Genomic DNA, 27623 nt, shown 5'->3' with positions numbered 1-27623 from the left:
ACATTAACGAGGAGCAAATTGGTGATACTGCCATGTACGGTTGATCTATAACTTTTGCCTCAATTCAGGGAACTGAGTTCAGTAAATTACTCTAAAAGTTTTGTTGACTATCTTTCTTGGATCACGCGTAGCACAATTTCCCATATTACCCTTTATGGAAATAATCAAAGTATAGCATTGTTTTTATGAGTGGAACAATTTTCAGCAAATTTTGACAATCAAGTTTTCTTGGAGAGATCCAAGGATTTAGGAGGATCAACTATTAAGTTAAAAAGTCAAGTGCCTACATTTCTAAGTAACTAAAATTCAACCCCTATTTGACTTTTATTGTTTCTCCTAGTACTAATTTTTCATCAATTTATTTGAATGAAGTCAAACAAGTTCATGATCGATCAATGAGATTATGAGGTTTCGATTGACCTTATTAGCAAGTCCGCGTTTTTCTTTGATTTCATGATCATCTCCGCGTTGGGACGATCGTTGTAATCTATCTGCAACATAGAATTTGTATCAAAAGTTAGTAATAAGCGTTAAAATCCGATTCAAATCTTTTGTCCCACTTTTATATGTTTTGTCGATCTTTTTTATTGCTTTGTGTTGCTAATATTAAAGCCCTACCACTAATTTTCTAGAAAATGGCATTCTACTATACAAGTGGTGCAAAATAGTGGGAGAGAGCATTTTATTTCGCCAAAAAATAGATTCATAGGACTTACCCGCCATTTCGCTTCATCATAAGACCTCCCAGCTGAAAGATGCATTGTACCAAAAGGAAAAATCAGTATTGGCAATTAGATTAATATTTAAACACCAAATGTAAGCAAGAATACATACACTTTGACATATGCCGTTTCAGAACCCGTTGCATAGATGTGTCGAGGTTAACATCAATGAACCTGCACATTCACAACAGCAATATCACTTGAAATTGCCGAATCATTCTTATAGTTTTTGTAGTGCAGATTCATAGAACAAAGCATGCATTAGCTTAAACACCCAGTTGAGTATGCTTTCTTCTGACTCGATAGCGTATTTTTTAACTCATCCTCTAATGTCTAAAGCTCTTAGAGAACCATTAGTATTGCTTAACTACTAGAACATCCTTCAGAAACACCCTGGTCAATCACAGACTGAGCCATTCTTCTCAAAACCAGGCGTAACAGAAAATACCTAAATATCAAGTTCCTAAGGAGAATTGTGAAAAGTATCAGGTATGACGAAACCATACATATTTGTAAATTTATAAACAAACTCTTAGCTAGTCAACAAACTCTTAGTAAACTAGCTAAGACATGCTTGTAGTTGCAAAACCACCTGTTACAATGAAAAAACAAGTATTCCCCCTATCAATAGTCACATACTTGGAATAATATTTTAGAATGTCCGAAACAAAGGTTGCCATCTTTCCTAAATCAGTAATGGTCTGTGATTTGACTGGTTTAAAATACAGTTAATACCATTAAGTGATTAAAGATAAGAGTTGGTGGAGTGATTGAGTGATCCAACTATTACAAGGGGTCTTTTAGTACAATTGTATTATATCCTATATTAATGATGGGTTGGAACAATTGACATTTCCAAACGGAGTAATTCTTTTTTACAAGCAAGCAAGACAATGCAGATAAAGTTATGGGTTCATTAATTTCATAATATCCCTCTAAGTAAAACATTTAGGATCAGATGCTGCACATCTGCCACCTAGAATCTACAAATATAATTTTGTTTGCATCACAATTTGTTACTTCTCACTTAAATTCAGACCAAACTAGAAGCATCGTATTAACAAAAAGATTTACCATTTTTCGTCGAACATGGAAGATATATCTTTCCAAACCTTTTCATCTAGGAGCAAGTAATTTCCTTCTACAATCACAACTTTGTGCCTGCAGACAAGAAACTCAAACAAAGACTTGTCAACTTTCTCCTCAATTTCAGTTGCTACAACTCGTGAAAAGTAAAACAGAATTACACCAAAATTATAGTTAAAGTTGATCTGGAAAGAGACGCCTATCCGATGCAGATCCAATCAGTTTCAGCATTGGGTCATTCTAATAGGGATATCTGACATAAGATAAAAACGCTAACATTTTATGGTTTCCTATCAGAGAACAAATTTGGCATATAGAAGTTCCATGAGTCTTTAACTACTTACATTATCTTATACGGAGTACAAAAAAAGGTTTGTGGTTCATAACATGACCCAGTCTACTAACCATAAAAAACAATACAAAGATACAAAAAATAAAAGATGTCATAATTAACCGGATGAAACTGTTAGCAACCAGAAATTGTTCAGTGACAGCTGCTGTAACTTTCCAAGAATCATATTATTAATACTTTAGTAGTTATCAGAAGTGAAAAAACAGGAGCATAGCAATAGCATTAATCTCAAATGCCTGTTTGCTTAGAATGAGAACAGACACAACAGAGTTCAGAAAGGCCATCTAAGTTTGCGGCCCAAACTAGTGGCTAAAGGATGAAAACAACTAATGGCTCTCAACTTCAATTGATATGCACAACTTGTTAAATGGGCTTGAATATCGTGGGCCACATGATAAGGGTTCAAAATCAAGAAAACACAAGTATCACCAGTAATTGACAAGGGGCCTTTTTTTTTTTTTTTTTTTTTTTTTGAGACAAAGCAAAGGGGCATATATAAATTGTTACAAAAAGCATTTACTTACTGAAGGGAGACAAAGATGTCATCTTTAATAGGATCTCCTACGCCATGATCAAATGATGGTGCACAAACGGATCCCTAGTAATTAATCATGTATCAGAAATACAGTGCAAACACACTAAAGTTTTAAACAGTAATACAATCTAAATAACATCCACAATATCATCTTTCTGAATCACTAGCAGCAAAAGTTACCTGACTCCTCAAAGTCTGAAGACATTTAAGTAGCTTTGCCGGGTCAAATGTCCATGGAGCTGATATTAAAAATGATGAGACTCTGTCAACATATCAAAGATCATAACAAGCGGCACCAGAATGAAAAAAAAATAAAGAACCGTACCTCCTCTTCTTGCATGAGCCTCTTTGGGATCCTAATGAGAATGGTATAAAAAAAATAATAAATAAATAAAAATTAATGAACAAACATTACTTGGAATTTGCTAGCAAAATCTGAGACGCATCTAACAATAGAAGATGGTTCCCAAAGCAATCACATAATACCATAAAAAATTTATGGAAAATTAAAAGGTTCACCAGATTCAATCTACTTAGTATTTCTGGAAATAACATAAAATTTACAAAATCTTCCCAAATTATTCAACATGGTCAGGAGAGACAAACCTCCATCGCATCTAATTCACTACGATAAAGATGGAATCCATCCATGGGGAGAACAATAGCAACATCTGGTGATCCTACTTGTTCGTCCATGGAAGGTGATTTCTGGGGCCACGCCTTGTTTATACGCTGAGCCACTTCATGAGCCACCGTACTTTTCCCGGCACCGGGAGGACCAGCCAAGCCAACAATATATCTGCAGTGTATTCAGCATACATAGTTACTTGTATATATTTTAATAAGCATATACAACAATACTCCCTCCATTTCAAACAATACAGATTAGACTTCAAATACATTAGATGGTCTAAATTCACTGAGTTTTAACAGTTGATTTGTCATGTTATTATTAACATATAATTGATGTAACATAAAACTATCATTGCTAGACTCTCTTAAAAAGTACTTGCATAATGTTATGATTTGGAAACTTAACTATGGTATAGTGTAAGAAACAATAGTCAAAGTCAATATCCTCAAATAAAACTTATGTTGTAAATGAGGGATGGATCATCTGTAGAAGTCGCAACTCCCAACTGCCAAGCATAGTCAGGTAGGAATTACAAGCCTCAAAACACAGAGACTGCTATGTCCTACCCATGGGCCGCAGCACGTGTTGCTCCTCAGAACAAACACTTTCCTATATGCGCCAAGTACAAGTGTACAACACAATTACAAGAACATCTTCCATTACTCCGCCAGTGGTACCGGAAGACTTGCATAATGATTTACATGATAGCATATTGTGTATCTGAATTTTGGTAGTTTGGTTTAAGAAACTAGTTATGTGTTTCCTCATAGCGTTTATATTGTTACCATATTCTAGGGTATATTTCAATACATAGGTTTCTTTAGTTGTTTACTTAAGCTCCAAGTTTACGAGTTAGTATATATTGCAATTTGTTTCCGCTAATTAAATTCAGTCCAATTGAAATACTTTCCAAAAACTTTATCATAGCAATATAGTTAAACTTCCAGAAAAAAACATAAACGAGCATAAACTTACTTAAAGTTGGGGTTTGATGTCACGGCTGCGGTAGGAAGAAGACGATGCGCCAAAGCTTCATACACCTCATCCATAGATCTTAAAATAACACGTGTCAATTAATCATGAAAAAACAATGAACGCCAACAGCTTTAATACATAAAATAATAAATCTCAAGGCTTTAAGCATTATGAATTCACAGATAAATTCAACAGACTATAATATTCGTCAACATTGGTGGATATAATAATATCTGAGACCTAGACATATTAAAAGTAAACATATTTCAGACATGGGATTGGCAAACGACATGCAATAATCATTAGGGATACCCATGGAAGATCTTGGACAAGAAAGAATGGTAGGACGCTGTGTCATGTTAATCTGTAATGTTCCTCATAGCCCCAAGGTCTATCAGGGTCATGATTGACAGAGCTAAGAACACTAAAGAAAGAAATTTAGGGCCACAATTCATGCTACGATGTAGCAAATGCCCATAAATCCCTACTTGTGAGTTGTGACAAGGCTCCTAGCATTGTTGTCTTAAAAAAAAATCCCCATCGAGACATAAGTAGGAAGTTTGGGAAAGAAAGGGTCCATGATTGAAACTTCTATGGATCCCCAAGGTCAATAATAGTCGTCTTGGTCATCAATGACTATACCCAAAATGTCCCCTAGGAAAAGTAAACTATGCTTGAGGGACAATTCTAAAACTGGTAACAAACCTCAAGTACAATTAATGGAAGCAGCCTCTGGTTGCCTACTGACATCTGGGACCATGATAGAACAGCTGAACCAACTGTAGCTGATATTCACAACACCAACAAATATGCTCTAGTGACCCCTTTCAAATACATGTGAAATATCCACAAAAGCTCAAAGGATTCATGAGTCACAAGCAGCTCCTCAAGGCCTCAATATTCCAAGGTAGTCATCATAAACATAAACTAAACGAAATCTGGAATAGCCTATCAATTGCTCGGATCTTTTGCCAACAAAAAGCCAAAAAGTCATGCTTGAGAGACTCTGTTTCACAAGTGAAAATTTCATAAACCCCAAGCAGCAGTCAAATGTTCCACAACACCGTAATGGCTACATAGAGTAAATGAAGATCATACACGACATCAAACTCAAATTTTGGTAGGCCAAGCGAGTTTTTAAGGCTAAAATTAGGAAGGGGCCCTCAAGTGCATTACACTTAGCTGGAAGATTTTTTTTATACTGGACCGGATATAACCTAAAAGAATTAAGTTCTAAAGCTAAAAGTCACATCCAAACGATCTTATGAGGCAGATGAGAAAACGCACCAGAAACACTAGGAAGTCTACATGTGACACTAGATACAAGACCTAAAATGTGCAAAGGAAACCTCTTGACTTTTTGTGGACCCATTGTAATTTCAGAATATCCTGTAACACTTGGCCAGAAATGTCTCCATCCCTCAAGCAGTTAGAGAGTCTTGCCAAGTCCTCCAGGACCTATAACGGCTATCCAGGCGAATATGTTATGACACATATAATGGAAACTGGAAATCAATTTTGAAGGCTAAAACTCATGCTCATCGATTTTTAATCATTATTGTACATGTTAACAATACTCTAACTAATTGACTGGGATCATGATCACCAGTCATCATAGCCAAACAGTTACAAAAGAAGCCCATTAGTCATACCTCAAACACCTAATTTGAGATGGTGATACAAATCATCAAATGCTAGGAGGACGCCTCTTGGGGAAATTCAATGACCTCTGGTAGCTTATATGACATAAAACAATTACAGGTTGATGGTGACAGTGACTTGAGTTCATGACAAAGCTTAAGAATAACTTGAAAGCTCAGTTTTGGAGTCCTCTTCTTTGATTTAACATTTAATCTTTCACGAGTTAGGCTTACTCAAGTAGCTAGAAAGCACACTATAACTGGAATGACCAGTAGTTATAACTAAATATTGTACATCACTGCAGGAGCATGAAAGCTCAATGCCGTGGCCGGCAGCCATTCATGATCAAAAACCTATACATAGTTGCAAAAGTTCTAGAGTTCTCCCAGATATACCTCTTCTCTCTACCCCTTTCTATAGTTTTCATAATCATGATAAGAACAATAAAGACTATGGCTATTAAAAGTTTGAGATGAGAGTTACTCCAGTTTCAAATTACCAATTTTACTACACCACCCATCAAGGGAGGATAATAACAATAACCAACTGGTCAAGGTTAAACAATATAACAATAACTTTCATAAAAATTACCCAAGACTATATAATAAAGGTTCACATCTGAGTTACCCTTCCAATCAACATGCACCTACAAAGCCATCCTTACATTACTGCAATTGTCTTTATAGTATTATAAACCGTCTCTATACCTGGCTTCCCAAAGAGAAGCTTCACTCTTGCGGCTACATGATACCTGAAACAGGTGGGAAGCAACCTTTAAAAAAAAAACTAATTAAAAAAAAAAAAATCCTACTACTCCTTTACTACATAATACTAAAAATTATAAAAAGAGACCAGTTCAAGAAATGAACCTTTAGAATGCCTTTATTTTGAATGTTAGACGTGACAGCATACAGAAAAGGCTGAGTTCTATTACCAGTGATCGCTATGGATACAGACGCTTGATGCCATGGAGGAATCCCTGCTCCCTTAAGCACATCTAAAGGAACAAGCAAAAAAATTGTTATGACTAATGACACAATTCAGTGATGCCCACAAAATGCGCACATGTTAAGCATAACCAAAACCCAACCCATTATACATAACTAACATAAGGGACGTTTAGTAGAAAATATATATGAGCACATTATAAGTGATGAACTATTCAACTTGCCAAATTAAGCCTTGTTCAGAAAAACAGCATTTAGCATGATGTGGATCATTAGCAAAATCACCATGAAGGGAAGTCTCTTAAAATTACGATGTTAGCAAAACACCGTTTTGACCAAATGCTTAGCATTCCAAGGTGCTAATTACTAGTTTACCAAACAAACTTTTGCAATTCAACATCTACAAATCAAACCTGCTAATCCAATCTACTAGTTAATAATTGTGAAACAGAATCACAGTAGATTTTTTTTTAAAACGGGTAGAGCCATGTTCTTATATACATTTACACCCAAGTTATCAAAGATTTCAATACTTCAGTATCAACAAGAAAGACTCACTAACAAGCAAATTTCATGGAGAAAAATCCTTGATTCAATGTGTATTCAAGGAAACCTTCTTTCATAAGCTCACTAACACTGAAATCTTGTGAACACACTCAGCACAGGTACCGTCAATGCCTCAAATAAATCTATCCCTACGCCCCGCCCTCCGGGTGTACAGCATAACCACGGCATCATCACGGTCTTACTCTCACCTTACTTCATAATGAACCAATTTTAGACCTTTGATAGAATAACCATTGCAATTCCATTATCACCACAACATTATTTAATCAAATCCTTAAAACATTAAAATAAATTAAAGTAACCCACTATCAGCATTAGACAAACACCAAAATAAACAAAATGCTTAACAATCCTATATAATTAAAACCCATCAACTTTTTCAAAGCTTTAATTTTTATAAACCATTAATTCAATTCCAAGTAAATTCAAGAAAAGCTCCCAACTTTCATACAATTATAAAACACATAATGATCGGAGACCAACGAAAAGCAACAACACAATATGTAAATTAATGTAGAACAACAACAAAAAATACAAATCACAATTATATCAAGCATAAATCAATTGTGAACATACCCAAACTTTTTAAATTTATATATTACAAAAACTAAAATACGCATTAATATATACCAAAAGAAAATTAAAAAACGAGGGAGGTAAGAGAAAGAAAGACCACCTCGTGAAGAAGGAAAGAGGGTGTGAGTTCCTCTTGATGTTGCCGGAAAACATGAAACCTCCATTACTTCTGTGTTTTTATGTTTTTTTTTTCAAAATCAAACTATCTTTGTTTGTTTGTTTGTTTTTCTTGGGAAGATGTCACACACTCACACGTATGCTACAAATCCAAATTAGAAAAAAGTAATTAGGAAGAAAGTTGTTGTATGCTATGTTAATCTCCCCTCGCTTAAAGGATCTTATGTATTGTTTTGATTATTTTATCCAGCATTATGCTTTTGATAAGGGAAAAAAAATAAAGTTTAGATAAAGAGTTTGGGATATATTTACAACCCTATTAAAATTAATAAAATTACTGATAATGTCCCGGATCGTCATAATATAACATTACAATTGCCACTAATTATATTAATTTTAAGCCTTTCAAAAAAAAACACAAAAATTTAAGCGGTTGTAAATATATTATCTAAATACATGTGGATTTTTTACGAAACTAAGCCTTATTAGTAAACTATTTACCAATCTAGACCTGTGGCCAAACTATTTACGAAACTGAGCTTCTGACATAAAACGCTGCCTCGGTCAGCGTTTTACTTTTGGTTATTATTTTTTTTTATAAAATTTCGTATTATGTGAAATACAAATTTAAAAAAAAAATGGAAATACAGTAAAACGCTGACTCAGTCAGCGTTTTTTTTTGTATACATAACAGAGAAAAACGCTGACTGAGTCAGCGTTTTACACCTAAGCATAAAACGCTGCCTCAGTCAGCGTTTTATCTGCTGGCTGAAGGCAGCAACAGCAGGCCCCCAACAGCAGCCAGTGCACATCCACCAACACCACCACCCTCCTCCTCCACATCCTCCACCACCCTCCTCCTCCACATCCACCACCACCATCACCCTCCTCCTCCACATCCACCACCCTCCTCCTCCAAATCCACCACATCCACCACCCTCCTCCTCCACATCCACCACCACCACCACCCTCCTCCTCCACATCCACCACCACCATCACCCTCCTCCTCCACATCCACCACCCTCCTCCTCCAAATCCACCACATCCACCACCCTCCTCCTCCAAATCCACCACCACCACCACCACCCTCCTCCACATCCACCACCACCACCCTCCTCCACATCCACCACCACCACCACCCTCCTCCTCCACATCCACCACCACCACCACCACCCTCCTCCTCCACATCCACCACCACCATCACCCTCCTCCTCCACATCCACCACCCTCCTCCTCCAAATCCACCACATCCACCACCCTCCTCCTCCACATCCACCACCACCACCACCACCCTCCTCCACATCCACCACCACCCTCCTCCTCCACATCCTCCAACACCTCCACCACCCTCCTCCTCCACATCCTCCACCACCTCCACCACCCATCCTCCTCCACATCCACAATTTATTTTGAACGAAATGAGTCAAACGTGGACAAATAAGGAATTTGAAATTCAAACAAGACATAAATTTATTCAAATAATTATTAAAATAATAATGTAATGTAAGTGTTATGTACAACAAACTAGAGAAGGTCATTACAGCAAATAAATCAGATAATTCTATCCTATTCTGACTCATCAATTTGGTGTAACGGCTCTCTATCCTGTATGTCCACTCTCGGCCTTTGACGACGGCTGTAGTGACGGACCGTGGTAAATGGGTTCGGGCGTACTGGCGGAGTCAGCTGGATGGAAGATGGGTCATCAGGATGACGTAGGGGCGCGGAACTGCGAATGTCGTACTCCTCTGCGCCCGTGAATGACGAAGGATCACCCCCACAGCTACTCTGGCCAGCCTCGAACTGTGAGTGACTAGAGTGGCCGCCATGATCGTCCCGGGGGTGGACGAGATAGGCGTGACCATATCTCTGCAAGGTAGCCATGCCCATATCTCGCACCCGCTCGACCTGTGCTATGGGCGGCTCAGGTATGCTTGGAAGGACGTCCGACAGTGCGTCAACCATCGCCGTCATATCCAACGCCTGCAGTAATTAAGGATGAGTTAGTTGAATGATATACAAATTTAAAATTGATAAAAATAAGTTAATCAAATACACTTACATATCCCCTGATCACGTCAAAGGATGGATGGTAATGTGCGGATGGCGGTGTGTAGCTGGGGTTGATGAAACGCCGTATAATCCGCATGTACCACTCCATGTATAGATCGTATGGATCCATAACGCCGTAGATGGGGTCACTAGTGATGACGAACTCCAACCGTCGATGCCACAAGTCAATGTACTGGGCATGCTCCGTCCGCCAGTTCCTGTCGCTCTTTCCCCGACGGTCAATGCGGTGCAGCCGGGCACTAGTGTCACACTGCTGGGGGACAGTCTGTCGTAGTCCAAACTGTCGCATGACTCGATCTAGTAGGTGACCCTCGACGACCTCAAAACAGATCAGGGGGACCCTAGAACACCACTGCGCCTGATGATCTAGCAGATGTGGAGGCATGGCAGCAACTAAATCAGCTTCATACGGGTCCCATGTCATCTGCGATAACACATAAAAAGTAACATAATAAACAGGTTAGTGCATATTAAATATGTTAAGAGTATACATAATAAATAACAATTTCATAAACAAATTAAAGATTTCACCTGATTCTCGGTCAGTCGATCAAGGGCGTCTCGGTAGTACGGCAGGCCCCTCGCCGCATGCGCATATGTCAGCTTGGGGACCGCCCATCTGCAAGCGTACGCCTCGTCAGCGGAAGGCCGTGGTGGAGGAATGTACCGCTCATACTGCTGGTCCTGATCCTGCTGCCCCTGACGATATATAGCAGGCCTACCTGGCCTGCCTACATGGATGTGCTCCCAAGACCAATACTGGACATCAAACACACAAAACTAGGTTAATTGTAAACTAAGTAAGAACTTTTCGAATTAAATTGTTAACAGATAGGTAGGTTACCTGAAGCAAAAATAACGGTCCGCTAATCTCACGAGAACCCCGGCTGGATGCTCTACACAAATGGCGATACAACATCGCCAGACAAGCACTGCCCCAGCTGTAGCCACGAATATGCTCCCAGTCGTGGTCTACCAGCTGCAGGTAAATGATCTGTAAATGGTTGCCACTCTTGCCACCGAACAACACACCCGAGATGAGCAGAAAAAGGTACGCTCGAGCATGTCTCGCAATAGTGGCCTCATCAGCACCATCAGGCAACACACGAAAAGTGTCGCGTATCCAGCCGGTCCTCAATCCGCCGCCCCTGATATCGTCCGGTCCTGGCTGAACCCCGAGAACCTGAGCTACATAACCGGGGGGATCGGCCAACGCAGATCCAGACACCGGACTCCCATGAATGGGAAGCCGTGTGAGTATCGCCACGTCTCGCAACGTCACGGTCGCCTCCCCAACAGGTAGATGGAAGGAGTGCGTCTCATGCCTCCATCTCTCCACAAGTGTAGTAACAAGCGCTGGGTCGACCTCTCTGAACGCCATACGATGTATACCCATGAAGCCAGCGTACTCCACGAAAGGCAGAATGCGGGGATCGATAACCCAATCGCCAAGGAACGCAACAGTGTAGTGCCTGCATGTCAGTATGCCCGCCGGATCAACCGACTGACTCCAAATGTCAACGCTACGATGTGTGTCATGTAGTGTAAGGACAGAAGGGTCGGTGGGTCCGGGTGTCCTATCTCGGGGGTCCATGGTATCTGTTCATAACAGTTATAATCCAACAATTATAAAGTAAAAATTACATATAAGCGATAACAAAATACAGAATTTCAAATCTCACTTCAATCTAAAAATCCAACTGTTACAATCATTTGAAATGTAGAAATACAATCACCGTACTATTCTACTACATCACTCTAGATAACAGAAAAAATAAAAAATTAGTGCCCGGTCGATCTAGAGGGACACGATCTCTTGTTGTGACCCTGCTGGTGACAGAGGCCGTGAGTCTTCAAGTTAGAAGCCAAGTGAGTCTTCAAGTTAGAAGCCAAGTGCCGAACACAAAACCTGTGATAGGCTCGCGGCTCGGTGAATCCAACGTTAGGGTCATTCATTGCTGCAATGATCCCAGCATGTCGATCAGATATAACACAGAGGCCATCCCGTTGAGTGACATGAACCCGAATGCAGCCCAGAAACCAAGACCAGCTGGAAATGTTTTCCCCTTCGACTAACGCAAATGCAAGCGGAAATACTTGGAAGTTTGCATCCACACCTGTAGCAACCAACAATGTTCCTTTAAATTTCCCGTACAAATGCGTCCCATCGATACAGATGACAGACATACAATGTTTAAAACCTTCAACACAAGGGCCGAAGGTCCAAAATACTCGTTCAAACACTTCCATGTTGCTGTAATAAACATCGTCTACCAGAGCTTTGTGTTTCCATACAACAACGGTTCCCGGGTTTGACTGTTTGGGTGCTTCCATGAAGTGCGAAAGTCGGCCATAAGAACTCTCCCAATCTCCAAATACTTCAGCTATGGCTTTCTCCCTAGCATACCATGCTCTTCGATAAGTAACGTCGAACTGAAAATGCTTGGAAATGAGTTCCTGTATAAATTCAACTTTCAAGCATGGATCTTTCTGCACAAAAGACTTCACAAAATCGGAAATTAAGGATGAATCCAAGTGTGCATGATCTGTAGATAACACTTCAGTGACACAGGTGTCCCGGTGCGGGCCTTTGTATGTGACTATGGTAAAGGTATTTGAGTGCTCACTTTTTTTGGTGCCTCGTAGCGACCAACCACAATTCTTCTTGCACCGCAGATGAAGGACCTTCTCATTCGAGGTCACTGTGGTGTAGAATTGGTTCCTTTGTATAGAATACTTCTTCACCATTTCCTGAAGCAGTTTCTTAGATTCAAAGAACATACCCTTCTCAAACTCCCCCCCGATCACAAATGTTGTATGACTACCTGATTCGGCCCAATATTGATCAACCTCATAATTCTCATTTACTTGACTTAACCAAGGAATAGGAGTTCTAACCATGGCCTCCCCACCTTCCATGTCTGTAGAATCAACATCCATGTTATCCAGAATTGGTTCCTCCTCTTCGCTCTCAGCCTCATCATTTGTTTCCCGGAGCGCATCATACAGAGACAACTCGTTATTCACCATATGTTGTAGATTTTCAAGATGATTCACCAATGGTTGAGACGGTGATGTATGATCATCATGCTGCGTAGGTGAATAACTTTGGAGTTGCATGGGAGAAGATATAACTGTGTTCGATGTCGAAGGCCCAGATTGGCCAAACATTGTCGTGGATGTTCCACCATATACAGGTGAAGCTATATGTGAACTCAACGGCATCTGGAACCGATCGTCATGAAGCAGTCTGCTGAAGGACCCCATCCCATATTCAGTTGATGGAATGTCTTGTGAGGGCATTCGGAAGGACTCTGTGTAACCGGAAAAATAGGTAGCTTGTTGATCTGGTCGAGTACTTTGTTGCGTACACGTAGACACTATTTCTACATATATCTTATGTGGATAACCCCTCATTAAAACAGCGTTCCTCAAAGCTTTCAAATGTCTATCGTTAGAACAAGGTAACACTTGAACCGCATTATTAGTCTCAAACCTCATTTGAATGTTAAGTTGTACATTCATTCGGTTTAAGCCAATAATGCTATGAACCTCGTTCATCAGATCGTTGAAAGTCATGTCTGGTCCAAGTGGCAATGGTTCCATATTTCCACCACTATACTGGACATTCAGTCCATCAGACACAAATTCACCCCCCCATCGGCATAACAAAGCTGCGTTTTGTGCAGCCATATTCTATACAACAACCAAAAACACATCTTAATTGCATGCAATCTCCACCAATTCGCACAATAACAACCAAGAAATTCACACTACAAACATAATTAACCATATTCACATAACAACCAAAACAAAGTACACAACGAACATATTCACACTAACAACCAACGTATTCTACATAACATAATTTTCGTAATTAAACGACAATGTAGGCTATTTTATCAAATTAAAACAACAATTTCATCAACAATATCAACAATTTCATCAACATTTTCAACATTTTTACCAAACATTCCCACAATTTCATCATAAACTTTCTTACTAAACTAACATCAATTTAGGGCTTTTATACTAAACTATTATCAAATTACAACAAACTAACTTAGAATTATCAACATAATTATCAATTTACATCAAACTAACTTAGAATAATCAACAACATTATCAAATTAAAACAATGTACTATATAATTATCAAACTAACCTAGGTTTTAAAATTTTAAAAACAAATAAGTGAGAAGTACCAAAAATGTGATTATAAAGAAGAGGAGAGGCGCGGCGGCAACAAGCAGTAGGCGGCGGCGACGGTGGCAGGCAGCAGGCGGCGGCGGCAGCGACGGCAACGACAGAGCTTTGAGGAAGAGAGAGTTTGAGTTTTTAGTTTTGAGGAAGAGTGAATGCGTTGCGTCTGTCTGGAAGAATATACCAGGCAAAACCGCTGACTGAGGCAGCGTGTTTCTAGTATTAATGAAACGCTGCCTGAGTCAGCGTTTTAAGGCCTGTTATAGCCTAACACAAAAACGCTGACTGAGGCAGCGTTTTTGTGTATTTCAGTTTTTTTTATTTTTTATTTTGTATTTCACAAAATACATAATTCAAAACAAATTAAATAAATAAAAATGAGGAAAAACGCTGACCGAGGCAGCGTTTTACCTCAGAAGCTCAGTTTCGTAAATAGTTTGGCCACGCGTCTATATTCGTAAATAGTTTATTAATAACGCTTAGTTTCGTAAAAAATCCAATACATGTTGTATTATCGAATGACTTCTTGTATTTTAATTTATGCCCGTTACAAAAAATGAAATTTTGGGAGTACTGACTATGTATGTACTGTTTTCGTCATTTTTATTCCATAGATCACATGTTGGATATTGAACATTTAAATGATAGGAGAGTAATACTTGGCACGTAAACTTTCTTGACACGCTTTTTAAAAATATAAGAATAAGAATAGATAGATTAGGGTTGTACGCAAAGTTTTATGCAATTGAAATACAACAAGTATTTTGATGTGTAAGTGACTGAAGTTGAGAATTAAACATGATCTTGTAAAAAACACAAAAAAAAAAAAATTAAAAAAAAAATGATAAAATACGGGTAAAAGGGTATTTTATGCTTTTCTTTTCTTTTTTTTTTTTAACAAAGGGGGTATTTTATGCATTAAACATGATAATGTATGTGTAAGATCATGGAAAAAGAAAAATGTATTATATAAGTGTGACAGAAAGAAGATGTAAATAACCTAATAAATACCAAAAACAAAGACATACATTGAACTATCGCGCGCGTTGGGCAACTAGTTACATGCTATATTGAAAACTTAATAAGTTATAATCTTCATATTAAAAATAAAAAAAAATAAAAAATAAAAAAAAAAAAACCTCAAGATTTGTTGTTAAGACAGTCAGAGTGCATGTCTAATTCATGCTATATCGGACCATTTGCTTGAATCTAAAATGATTTGTAAACTGGATCAAATAAAACAATACAGTAACTTCGAGGCAAATCAAAGGCAAATGGGACGTCACAGATGTTTATCATATTTCACAAGCATCAAGACATTAATTTTGTCAGATCATTTGAATTTCCTGAACATTTCATCTTGTTAACTTTCATTTCTCTACACTTTAGACAATTATATGGCTTATTTTTAACAAGGGAAGAGGCAAAGAAAGCTTTTTCTATATGCAAAGCACTGCTGCTTTGGATATACAGCTCGTATTGGCAAGAGCCTAGAAGAAATCGAAGTTGAGAAAGTCGAAATACAAGGTGTGGGAAAGAACACACTTAAATTTATTTAGCAGTTTATAAAATACAGTTTCTATTTTATTTTTGATGAATTACAAAGCAACTTCAACAACTTTGTTTATCCAATATTCTGTCTACACTGTTATCTAAACGAAAGAAAGACAAATGGGGTTATGTAACCGAATTACCGAAGGATGGAGCCAACTACTCCCTAGTATAACACTCACTGCAACCCCCAGAATAAAATACATTGATGTACATAAGTCACAGGGAGGGTCATCCCATAAATACAATACATCTTCGCTTTCGAGCTTGGCCTTGCTTGATACCATCAGAAGGCTGCATAAACTGAGAAAAGAAAGATACATTTAGCATACTTTCAGGGAAAGAGAAGGGAAATAATGAAAGAAGGCCCTGGTATAGTTCAATGTGCCATGCTAATACATCACATTAGCATCAGGAACAGGATTTATAGCTCACAACAGCACAGCAGCAAACACTAGCTTACTGAAAACACAGGGGAAGATCCGCAATCATAAACAATGGAAAATCATGTGATCAGCACCACATATTTTGGGGGGGTATCATACTTATGGCATTTGAAGATCAAACACGGATTATTAGATAGAAGCAAATAGTTCAGAAAACAAAGACTAGATTTAAATTGGACAGCATTTGAAGTTCATGAAAGCTTGACAAGGGAAAAGAAATATGAAAGTTTTGGTTTCACGTCAAAATTTAGTGAGCTAACTCACCCAAGTTGAACAATGGTGAACAGAAAAGAATTAAGCACTAGTAGTAGAAGCATTAAAACCATGAATAACTTTGTATTTTCTGTAGTATAGTGTAATAATTACCTGCTGGCTGAGAATGTGAGGAACTCTAACTCTCTTGGATCCATCAGCCATTCGTTTGCTTAGTAAATGGCTTTCTGATGGAGCATTTTCAATCTGCAAGAATTTCAGCATGGATGTCAGCTCCATAACTAGAAAAAGTTTATGCAACCCTAGCACCTAGGATTGTCTAGCTACAGAAAATGGTCTCAACTTCATACAATTGCGTCCATTAATGCTCTATACTAACGCTACTAGGGCAATTTAAGGAAGATTTTAAATGGACAGTATTTCAAAGAAACCCGATTTAAGAATCTTTTTGTACTTTATGATTAACAAGATGAAATAACAATGAGACAACATACAGGCATAGTCAGAGGATATACCTGTATTTCAATAACCTCGTGCAGCGATTTTACACAATCAGTTGCATGAACACTTTCTAAATTGGGACACTGAAGAAGTAACCTCTCTGAATAAAGCAAGAAACAACATTAGAAACCTTAAAATTTGTTAGAATTAGCAGCTTTTACCAAACCATCCATCAAAAATCAAACATTTCAAATTACTAACCTGGGTGCAAATTTCTACAAGAGGTAAGATTCAGGTCACTGAGCTCTGGACAGTTTAAGTATAGAGCCTGCATTTTGTTTAATTCACTAAATCAGAAATGAAACCAGATGTGAAATTTACAAGCAACCAGTCTGTACAGCAGAGGGACTCACATCTAAGCCAGAACAACCCCACAAGCTAAGTTTCTTCATCCGACTATGCTTGATGATAAGCTTCTGGTATATATGATGCAACTTGCTACTTTTCTGTGGTTCATTATCATTGCTCTCATCCGCGGAAACATCATCCATGTCAGGATCACAGATAGACATACCACAGTCCATTAGCTCCAGAAGAGGTAATTGAGCAGTGGCAAATTGAATACCACCTGTTCATAGACAGAAAGTAGTGTACTTTCAGAATCAAACAGATAATATGTAACTGAAACCAACATAAAAATATCAAGGTAGCATAATCAAATCCAAACAAGGAATAGAATTTTTACTTGAAGTAATATTAGGGCAAAGCGCTAGCAATAATCTTGATAAAGTTCGGGAGAACACGTTACATATCATTCCGATGCCACTATCAGTGATGCTAGACCTACATCAACAAAAAAACAATCTAAGATTCTTGCAGGTAAACCAAATAAACTAGAAACAAAGCCTAATCCTGCTAGTGAATGACAGATTTGACTAAGCAATGATATACAAAGATGAGGCATTACCCACTCAAGTCAAGCAGCTCTAGCTTTGAAAAGCTGTAAGCAATAGCAGCAACAGACGCATCAGTGATGCCAGATCCCAACACTAATGAGAGCATTCTCAGTCCCCTGAACAAAAGGAAACAGCAACCAAAAGAATTCGTCAAACCTCATCATAATATTCAGTTTTATGCTAGAACAAAAGGTGTACAACCCCTCCCTTTTTTTTAAAGAATTCAAAAACTGTATATTTGTACCAACCTCAAATTTGCTGCCGAGAGAGCAAGAACAGTAGCATGAGATAATCTAGGGGATGCAACATGAATGTTCTGCAACCTTGGGCAGAATTTTCCCAAGTTGTCCATCATGGTTGTGATATCAGTACTGTCATTATCTTGATGAGAAAAATTCAAAGAAATCTCCCTCAAATTAGGACAGTTGATAATCTGCAGTGATGAGACCCAAGTAAGCACAAAAATTGGGACAACAAATAGATTTTATAATAGTAAAATTTCAATCTTTGAGAGTTGGAATAACAAAGAGGGAGTAATCACCGTCTTCGATAGAGAATGAAGATCAGAAAGCCAGAGTGTAGAAAGACTACTTGAAGAGATAATGACAGATCCTAGATTAGAGCATCCTTCCATCTTAAGACTAGAAAGACACCGTCTATCAGCAACAAAACGACCCAGCTCATCTCTACAGTACAAAAACAGCAATGTCAATGGCTTTTGATTACCAATTTACCATGGAGGGTAAAATAGCCAAGGAAAAATGACATTCGATAATTTCAGGACATACGATATAATGATAACACTAAAACTAATGAACCCATATGTTAAGATATAAGCAACCTCCCTCCCCCAAAGTTCATCAGAAGGTTTTTCATTTGGCAATTGACATGTTGATAGTCACTTGAAACAATGAGTTAGCAGATATTTGTCTGCCAGAGGTAAGCTATCAACTACCAGTTGGGTTGCTCAGACCACTGTAAACAATAATCAGCCGTGCAAAATCATTTGAAGTAGAGAGCCACATAAAGTGTTCACAGCGTTACATAAGTTTCCTGTCTACTAGAACAAGCACTAGAAGAGTTTGAACTCATCTATCCTTTTAAAACATATTTGCAAAACTTCCCTAAATTAAGGTGTCAAGTATTTGAAATCATCTTCTAATATTCAATCATTCATTTCCACAAAGATATAGAGAGCACAATTGGGAGCTCATTTCACAAACAAGTCATACATGAGCCACAAACTTAACAGCTGAATTAATATGGTTTCCTATACAAGAATTTTTCAGGACATAATTGGAGCAAATTTCCATGTAAGTTATGGACAAAATCAAACAGGAAATTTAATTTTTATACCCAGATATACGGTTAATTGATGACTCTGACATAGAGATCTCCATGGTTTCCAGATTAGGGCAAGAGAACGCAACGCAAGCCAGCATTGTTGCATCCACATCACTGCAATGAAACACAAAAGTTGATGAATATAAATCAACACAAAAAAAATTAGTAAATTAAACACATTACATTCTAAAGAAAACACAAATAACACCAAGCATTTCTTTTTTATCAGAAATTAACAATCACAGGAATCCTGCTTCTAAGACACCTGAGTTCAGCTCAGGTACAGCAACTAGCACAGAATTGAACTGATTTAAGCTATAGCAGTATCAAAAATAGCTTTACATTTTTCTGCTTCATCAGATGAAAAACAATTTCAGTGCACATCAATCTACCGTACCTAAAATAAGATCACAATAATGTAGGTTCAATCCTCACATTAACAATGTAATTCACATATATTTCTTGATCAACTCCACTCTATTCTTATCAAGCAACCAATAACCTTGTCCATGTTAAGTTCGATGGAATATTTCAAAACACAAATTTAAGATTCTTCTAAGCTACATTTTAATCGCTTGATTAATCTAACTATCTCATTAATGGCTGAGTACCATAAATCATGACTTATTGGATTAGGGATCACTTAACAATAACCTCCATTGTTACAATGGTAGATTGTTGTACATCCGAGTGATCCGATCCTCCTTATACTACTGACTGTAAAAGGCTCAGGCATTGAGCGATGTTTGTATATAGTTCATCAATACCTTTTTAATAATCATTTGATATGTCAAAACCCTAGATCTAATCACAAAAATACTTGTCTTTTTTTAATTTAAATCAATGCCATTTTAGATAAATTCAATCAAAACTATGAAGGTCTTACTATCCATAAGAAATCCTTGCTAGCTCAACTTCACTCTTTATCCCTTGTTTACACTTTAGTAAAGTCATTGAAGCTCAATTCAATGTCATTACAACAATCAACAATCCATTTTAAATTAAACTCCCCTCATTTAACACAAACCATTCCGATTAGCAACTACAACAACGATCTCATAATTTCACTTGATTGAGTTCAAATCAAGTCACTTAAAACCCTAGATCTTACTCCACTCAACAACACATACTAAAAATAACACAAACCTCAAAATACAACCATATAAATCCCTTGAACAAATTAAAATAACCCAAAATCCAATCATATTCTAATATTAAGTCCAATTATCAATCATAATTTCTTGATTCATACTTAGTCTTGTATATATTTAATTAAACTTCACAAACTAACACCGATTATAATCAATAACATCATCATCTTATAATACCACCCCATTTCATCCAGATCAAACCCACAAAACCCTAGATCTAATCAACCCAACAAAATCAAAAATTCAAAAACAAAAACAAAAATCCAGAACCAAACCTCTCCATCCGAAGAGAGATCCTAACAAGAGACGAACAACACTTCTTCAAAACCGACCCAACAAACCCAACCGACCCATTAGCGGGTACCCGAACCCGCAACTCCTTTGTCGATTTCCAAACCCGACCCGCTATATCTCTCCACTCTTTACAAACCCCAGAAGCCAACATCACCGATGAAGGCGGCAACCTCTTCATCACCTCCCACACACAACCAGCCGGCAACCCACCAGCAACAATTTCATCAACATCAAAGTAATCATCATCATCATCTATCCCCTCATCAATCGGCCCTAACCCAACAGCCGCCGCCTCGGTATCGGACGAATCCCCGACCTCGACATCGTCAAAGGATAACGCTCGTTGGGTCCGAGGTGGCGGCGGTCGGGGAGTCGCCGGAGAATCAATGACGGCGGCGGAGGTGGTGGTGGTGTTAGTGGTGGTGCCTTCGCACACGTGGCCTTTTTTGGGAAGGCCACATCGACCGCAGTTGTAACTCCCGCGTTTTTTGGCGCGTTTGGTGGGATCTAAGTAGGGAGTAACTGGGGTTGTTGGGGCGGAGGAAGCGGCGGCGATGTGGTGGCGCATTTTGAAGAGAGAGAAAGTAGAGAGAGAAAAAATGGAGGATTTTGGTGGGCTTTTTTGAGAGAAGAAAAGAGAGGTTTTAATAGAAAAGGAAGGTGGCGCGGGAGGGAAAAACAGGGTTTTGGCGCCCTATTTTTGAAGATTTTTTAAATTGAAAATTAAAAAGAGCGTTTTTAAAGACCGGATTCTTTTTTTTGTTTGTTTTTTGAAAGTTTGGGTGTGTGAAATTACGAAAATGGGGGTGTTGATTGAAGGGTGGTGGGTTTAGGTTGAAGGGTAGTTTGGGGATTTTGAGTGTGAGATTTGGTTTGAAGTTTGGTATTTTTTTTTTTTTTGAGAGAGGGAGAATCATGGGAATATTGAGTATTTTAATTTGTGATATTTTATTCCATTTGTGTTGATAGGGTTTTTTGGTGGGGAGAGATGGATCATGGAATTTGGACATTGCCACATTGGGTATGGAATTGAAGGATGAGTGTACATGATTTGGCTAGATGTCTTGATGGTGATATTTGAAATTGAATTTATTAGGAAAAAAAAAATGAGATTAGGTAATTAATCAATATTTATATTTATTTCTTTTCAATATTATTGTACTCCATATGTTGTACATATGCATAGCTTTAAAATTGAAAAAGTTTTGCAATGTGTTACATGTAGTAATCTTCTAGCTAATACACGAGTATTCATTAGAATTTATTTTACAACAATGACATGATGAAATTGTTTGGATGACAAAAATACTAAAATGTTCTACATAATACTAGTGCAACACAAATGGCAAAATTACAACCATTACCGCCAACTTTGAGGAGTGTTACAATTATTGACACCAACTTGTACCACTGCTTAGATTGACACCAAATTAATTAAAAAAACATAAATAACATTAATGATGATTGAGATTAAATTAGTGATTAAGTTTAATGTGTTAATTATTGTTTACAACAAAAGCCCCAAATTAAAATAACAATAGCCTAATTTTTTTTTCTCTCCTCCAATAACAATGTATATCAGTGACTAAAATCAAGATGATTTTCTATTTGAAGAGCTACATATACAATTTACTAGGGAAATTTTCAAGGTAAAATTAATTGCAAATCAAATCCCAATCCACACACACACGTTATTGATTGCCTTGACTTGACCTTGCTTAAACACTAACGCAATGAGACAACATCATGAAGAACAAATTATGCGTTGTCGCGTTGACATGTAAAGTGACTAAACATTGGAGAGAGAAACTCATAAATCATAATCAGTGTAAAAAAGGGTAGAAAAGTATTTGGGCCAACGTCGGAGAGATACCTGGAGAGGAAGAGTAGATTGGGCTTTGGGGTCCAGAAGTTTCTATTCTACGGCCCAATCTTCCAATGATGCTTTTGATTCAATTTTAAAGTGTTGCGGCCCTTTTGGAATTGTGTTGAGATTTGTAGAGAGGATGTGTGCTAGGCTACTCGATTCAATAATTAATTGTGATTGAGCTAATGTGTATCTCGTATTATTTGAAGGCAAAAACTAACGAGCGCCCCCTAGGGCGTTAAATAAGAGAATTAAATGTGAAAGTATTAAAGTAAAATTAACATTAATTATACCGATCGACGCGTGATTTTGTCGTACATTCCGAACTTGATACTATTTTAAGTAATGTATTAAGTAGTTATCTAACACTCCAAGGCGATTGTTGCAAGATCCTTATTCTAATAGTATGAGTACTTTATTTGGTTATCACCATTGCAACAAATTTGATTGTAAGTTTACCAAGACTAGTCATTCATGTAAGGAGCCGGGATGGCCTTGAGTTGATGAAGAGAGTCGTGCATATAACAAGTTAAATTGACAAGTTATGCTTTTTTGGTTTTTTGATAGATGCATCACTTTTGAAATTGCAGATTTTTATGCAATTTTTAGAGTAAAGAAATATAGAGAGAAAATATAAAGAAGATCTATGTGATATGAAAGAGATAGAGAGAATTTATCGACTAAAAGGGAAAGTGATGCATCTAAATTCAAACTTCCATACATAGAAAGTGATGCATCTAATAAAAAACAGAGGAAGTAGATAATGTAGGCAGTTTTGTCTCCATGAAATGCATCATGACCTATTTTCTTTCCGAACCCAAGATAGTCGAAATACTTATTATTTGATTATTTCTTAATACCAAATTACTTACACTCGTTAAATGACTTTATACTCTACTCCGTAATATTTAGTACTCAACTTGTATGTAGTTGATAAGCTCTTGATCAAACATGACCAAAGTTAGTCCAAGCCTCACATCATAAATTGTTACTTGTATTCGTGTGGGAGTAATTAACCCACAATTGACGTAGTACCTAATGAATTGACAGTTGCAAGTTTCTTTAAATTTAGTAACGAAATTTTTAGGAAACTGTAGTAGTATAATTGTATATATGTGTGTGTGGAAATGGCAAAGGTCTTTAGAAAAAAAAAAAAAAAAATTAAAAACCATACATAGAAAGCCTAAAATGGCAACCAATTTCCAGTCAAATTGAGTTGTCAACCGTCCAATTCAAGAATCTCAAAGACTTTATCAAAGTCATAAATTAAAGATCAAAGTTAAAATGACCTCAACATGAGATGACAACATATATAATCAATTTTATGATGCATAAATTTGAACCTAATGAAAAACCAGGGACAAACAAAGCTAGACTTTCTCAAGTCAAAGTCCATCTTAGGGAGTTAGGGGTATTAAATAATAATTATTTACTTTAAATATAGTGATTACAGTCACTTGTTCACCATTAATTTGTCTACAAAATTGGGTGAGAGTTCTACGCATTCCAGGGCTAAGGTCATTATTTACTCGTTATATGTTTACCTAATTAAATTTCACTTAACCGGATTTATGTTAATTAATTAATTTGAACATAATAATAGAAGTATATAGGCTTAGTAAAAGTTATTTTAATAATAAATTAAATAAATTTAGTGTGAACCCTTTTTAATCTTTAACTTAACTATCTTATCTGAATTTTTATATTACTGTAATTTTAACAAAACTTATGGTTTTTATAAATACGTGATCCTACACTCATCTACCTTTTTAAATTACTTCGTTTCACTTATGAAATACTTTATATATACATTTTGCTTAAGCTTATTCATCACCTATTTCCACATATTTTTTATTTTACATATATTCAAATAGGTAATATGTCTAGCCGTCTAGGCATAAACATTACAATAATAAATAAATAAAATAGATTTGGGATGTAAATATGATACTCAAATAAACAGAAATCTGTAACCTTAAAATTTTATGCAATTTGCCTGTATTTTATAACCAGGTTAAATCTCGTGCAATAGATGCATGGTTATTAACAAATTATAATGAAAACCAAATTATAAAAATGCTATATAAAAAAATATAAGGACTCGACACACCAATTATTCAAGTATGAAGTGTATAACCACATATAATAGTTATAATGAACAATTAATATTTTTGAAAGTTAGATTTTATGTAAAGCAAATGTCATTATTTATTTTAGATACAATTGTTCTTTATGGCAATTTTTTTTATTTTTTTTATATTATTTTTTTTAATACTTTTGGAGGGAAATTTTTTAACATAATGTTGTCAAGAGGGGAGAGCATGAGTCGGGTACCCGTACCATTAACACTATCGGTTCCGGTACCCGATAACTAATAACACTAAAAATGATATCCATCAACCGATCGATAGGTTTGGGTACCCGGATTTTCGGATCGGTTATCGGTACCCAATATGCTATCCAATAATGAAAATTTAGACTTTATAATTTAGTCATTATGATATCATTCAACACTAATTAACCATAAAACTACATGATCATGACAAAATTACTAATAATATTACTAACCATTTAAATTATCAAGTGATTATGAAATAAAGTAAGAGTTTAGATTTTAGATAAATAGATTTAAGTAGGAAAAAAGTGAAAAAATTGCTTATCGGATCGGATCGGATCGGGTAACCGTTAATTTTAAAATGATACCCAATAACCATACCCGATACCAAATTATCGGATCGGGAACCGTTATGGTTATTGGAACGGGTATCCTAATTTTCAATTCAGTTACGGTTCGAATTTTCGGCTGATTTTGCTCAGCCCTAAATGCCAAGTGTCCCTCTTATTTGCCTTTAGTATTATGTAATAGATATAATACGGAGTATTAAATTTCCTTAAGCAAAAATTAAGAAGAACAAAATTTCCCAGCTGCTCAAAAGACCAGCAAACCATTATAATTAATCATCCAATTATCTGTCATATAGATCTTAACAGATCAAGTATTGGGACAAATATATAGGATCTTGTTTTGTCATTTAGTTGTTACATATAACTTTATTTTAATCTTTTAGCTAATTAGCTAGCTACTAGCCAACTCATCACACATATTAACATATACCTGTACTATTGTATCTCAAATTTTCAATTGCTACATTATTCGAAATTATTCAATTGCTACATTATTATCTCGAATTGATTTTCCCTTACGTGATCGATTTCCCACTTGCTTGAATTATGCGAGTATTTTTTGATTTCCATGCATGTATATGTACGAACGTGGGTACGTATCAATAAACTCTTGTGGCATTGTGAAGTATTATTGTGTATAAAAAGATTAATTATGCTAAAAACAATAATCACATACTTATATTTTTTCATATACTATACTCCCTCCGTCCCTTTATTAGAAGCTATTATTCACATAATAAAGAGAAATAGGCTTCTAATTTAGGGACGGAGGGAGTATAATTTATGCATGTATTTCATGCTTTTGGTCCACTATGCTCCCTTAATAATTAACTTTTAGTTCCCTATACATGCATATCAACATCAACTGGCCTCATAAGATTGTGAAATCATGATTTTTGACTATTTGGTCTAAACTTTATGCATTTTTGTTTCCCCTAATTCTATTAGTGAAATTTAATTAAGAAGCCTTTGAATTGCGAATTATTGACAATTTAGCTATTGGTTTATTGTAAAAGTGGCAAATAATCAATTAATCTTATTCTATTTGCATAAGATCCCGAGTACCCTCAACCTTGAGGTTAGAATTCAACTCACTATAATGATTAGTTTTGAAACGCTATGCATTGTAACCCATTGACCCATATACGAAATAAATTCTTTCTGGTGTGATTTTTTGTGTTTGGTCACTAAACTCACTTTGTTAGAGTGGACTAAAGCCACCTGGATAATGCTTGCGTAAGTACACCTGATTGATGATTCTACGGCTATGAAGCTGTTACTAGGTTGGATTATATGAATAAATTGATAGTGAAATCACAGTAAAATGTATTTAGGTAATAGATTCTCACTATGATTTCAGCATTTAAAAGTTACCCAACATTGCTTTTACCATTGATCTATGACTAGTCACATTATGTTCAATACGATGTAATAGTGTTGATCTCTAAAAAGTATTTGGCAGAATAAAATCTTTGATTGTTGTTGAGTGATAATTGTCAGTATTATTATTAAAATGTCTAGCAAAACTAGTAATAAGTAGTGGAAAGAAATTAAGTGTCCTTGGTTGGGATGTGATTGTGCATTAGTATGAAGCGGTAAATGAGATCAAGCTTATTATATTTTGGTTTATTTACCTGAAAGTAGCTGCCTGTTTGTTCTTCAGGTGCTCGTTGGTGATTATCACTTATCAGGCAATGATTCTTATATGTCCATACATGTTAGAGTAACTACTGCAATTTGATCTTTCAGTTAGTCTCGTGCTCAAGTTTAAAATGTTTTGAACTTTTATAACGAGGCATTATACTATTCAATGTTGATCCTATTTTTATTTTAGTCATACTCTGTGTAGCATCTGTTTTTTTTTTTTTTTTCCCTTTAAGAGGAAGTTTTTAAATTTATTTCGTAGAAGGTTTGGGATTGATTTCTAGAATTTAGTTGTTATTGAACGAATATATAAAGTAAACCATCACTTTTATGATTTACAAAGTGATTTTATCATATATTTTATTATTTTAAGGAATACATTCTAAGGGGCACACCCCATAGAAAAGAACATGCTCATTATATGGGAGCATTCCAAGACTTAAACAATCATTACTTAGTAGTTTTAAAATTCTATAATACTATAGTTTTCATGGTGTGACCATACTTGGACTTAAGGATGTCAGTGGGGCGGGTCAAGTAGAAGACCCGCCCCATCCCCGCCCTAGTGGGAGGGGATGGGTCTTGGTTTGGTGGGTGGTGGGGC

General features: G+C 36.6%; 2 protein-coding genes across 2 annotated transcripts; both read right to left on the bottom strand.

Annotated features, from left to right (window-relative positions):
• Window positions 1-155: 155 nt before the first annotated feature.
• LOC110734415 (putative uridine kinase C227.14) lies at window positions 156-8406 on the bottom strand. Its single transcript, XM_021914564.1, has 12 exons — window positions 8136-8406; window positions 6815-6942; window positions 6653-6696; window positions 4305-4382; window positions 3302-3494; window positions 3021-3051; window positions 2876-2934; window positions 2685-2758; window positions 1797-1883; window positions 835-896; window positions 717-748; window positions 156-491 (listed from the first exon to the last, which is right to left on the bottom strand). The coding sequence occupies exons 1-12, from the start codon at window positions 8197-8199 to the stop codon at window positions 402-404; spliced, it is 942 nt and encodes a 313-aa protein (XP_021770256.1). The 5' UTR covers window positions 8200-8406; the 3' UTR covers window positions 156-401.
• Window positions 8407-15959: 7553 nt separating this feature from the next.
• On the bottom strand, window positions 15960-22361 carry LOC110734414 (F-box/LRR-repeat protein 17-like). The gene is made up of 11 exons (XM_021914563.1): window positions 20805-22361; window positions 19391-19492; window positions 18576-18720; window positions 18283-18467; window positions 18046-18150; window positions 17824-17921; window positions 17492-17706; window positions 17340-17406; window positions 17153-17238; window positions 16791-16883; window positions 15960-16281 (listed from the first exon to the last, which is right to left on the bottom strand). The coding sequence occupies exons 1-11, from the start codon at window positions 21389-21391 to the stop codon at window positions 16210-16212; spliced, it is 1755 nt and encodes a 584-aa protein (XP_021770255.1). The 5' UTR covers window positions 21392-22361; the 3' UTR covers window positions 15960-16209.
• Between the last annotated feature and the right edge of the window lie 5262 nt (window positions 22362-27623).

The sequence above is a fragment of the Chenopodium quinoa genome, unplaced genomic scaffold, assembly GCF_001683475.1.
Source record: "Chenopodium quinoa cultivar QQ74 unplaced genomic scaffold, ASM168347v1, whole genome shotgun sequence".
In the NCBI taxonomy this organism is placed as follows: domain Eukaryota; kingdom Viridiplantae; phylum Streptophyta; class Magnoliopsida; order Caryophyllales; family Amaranthaceae; genus Chenopodium; species Chenopodium quinoa.
Note: the sequence above shows the minus strand (reverse complement) of the source record. Positions and strands in the feature narration are given on the sequence as shown.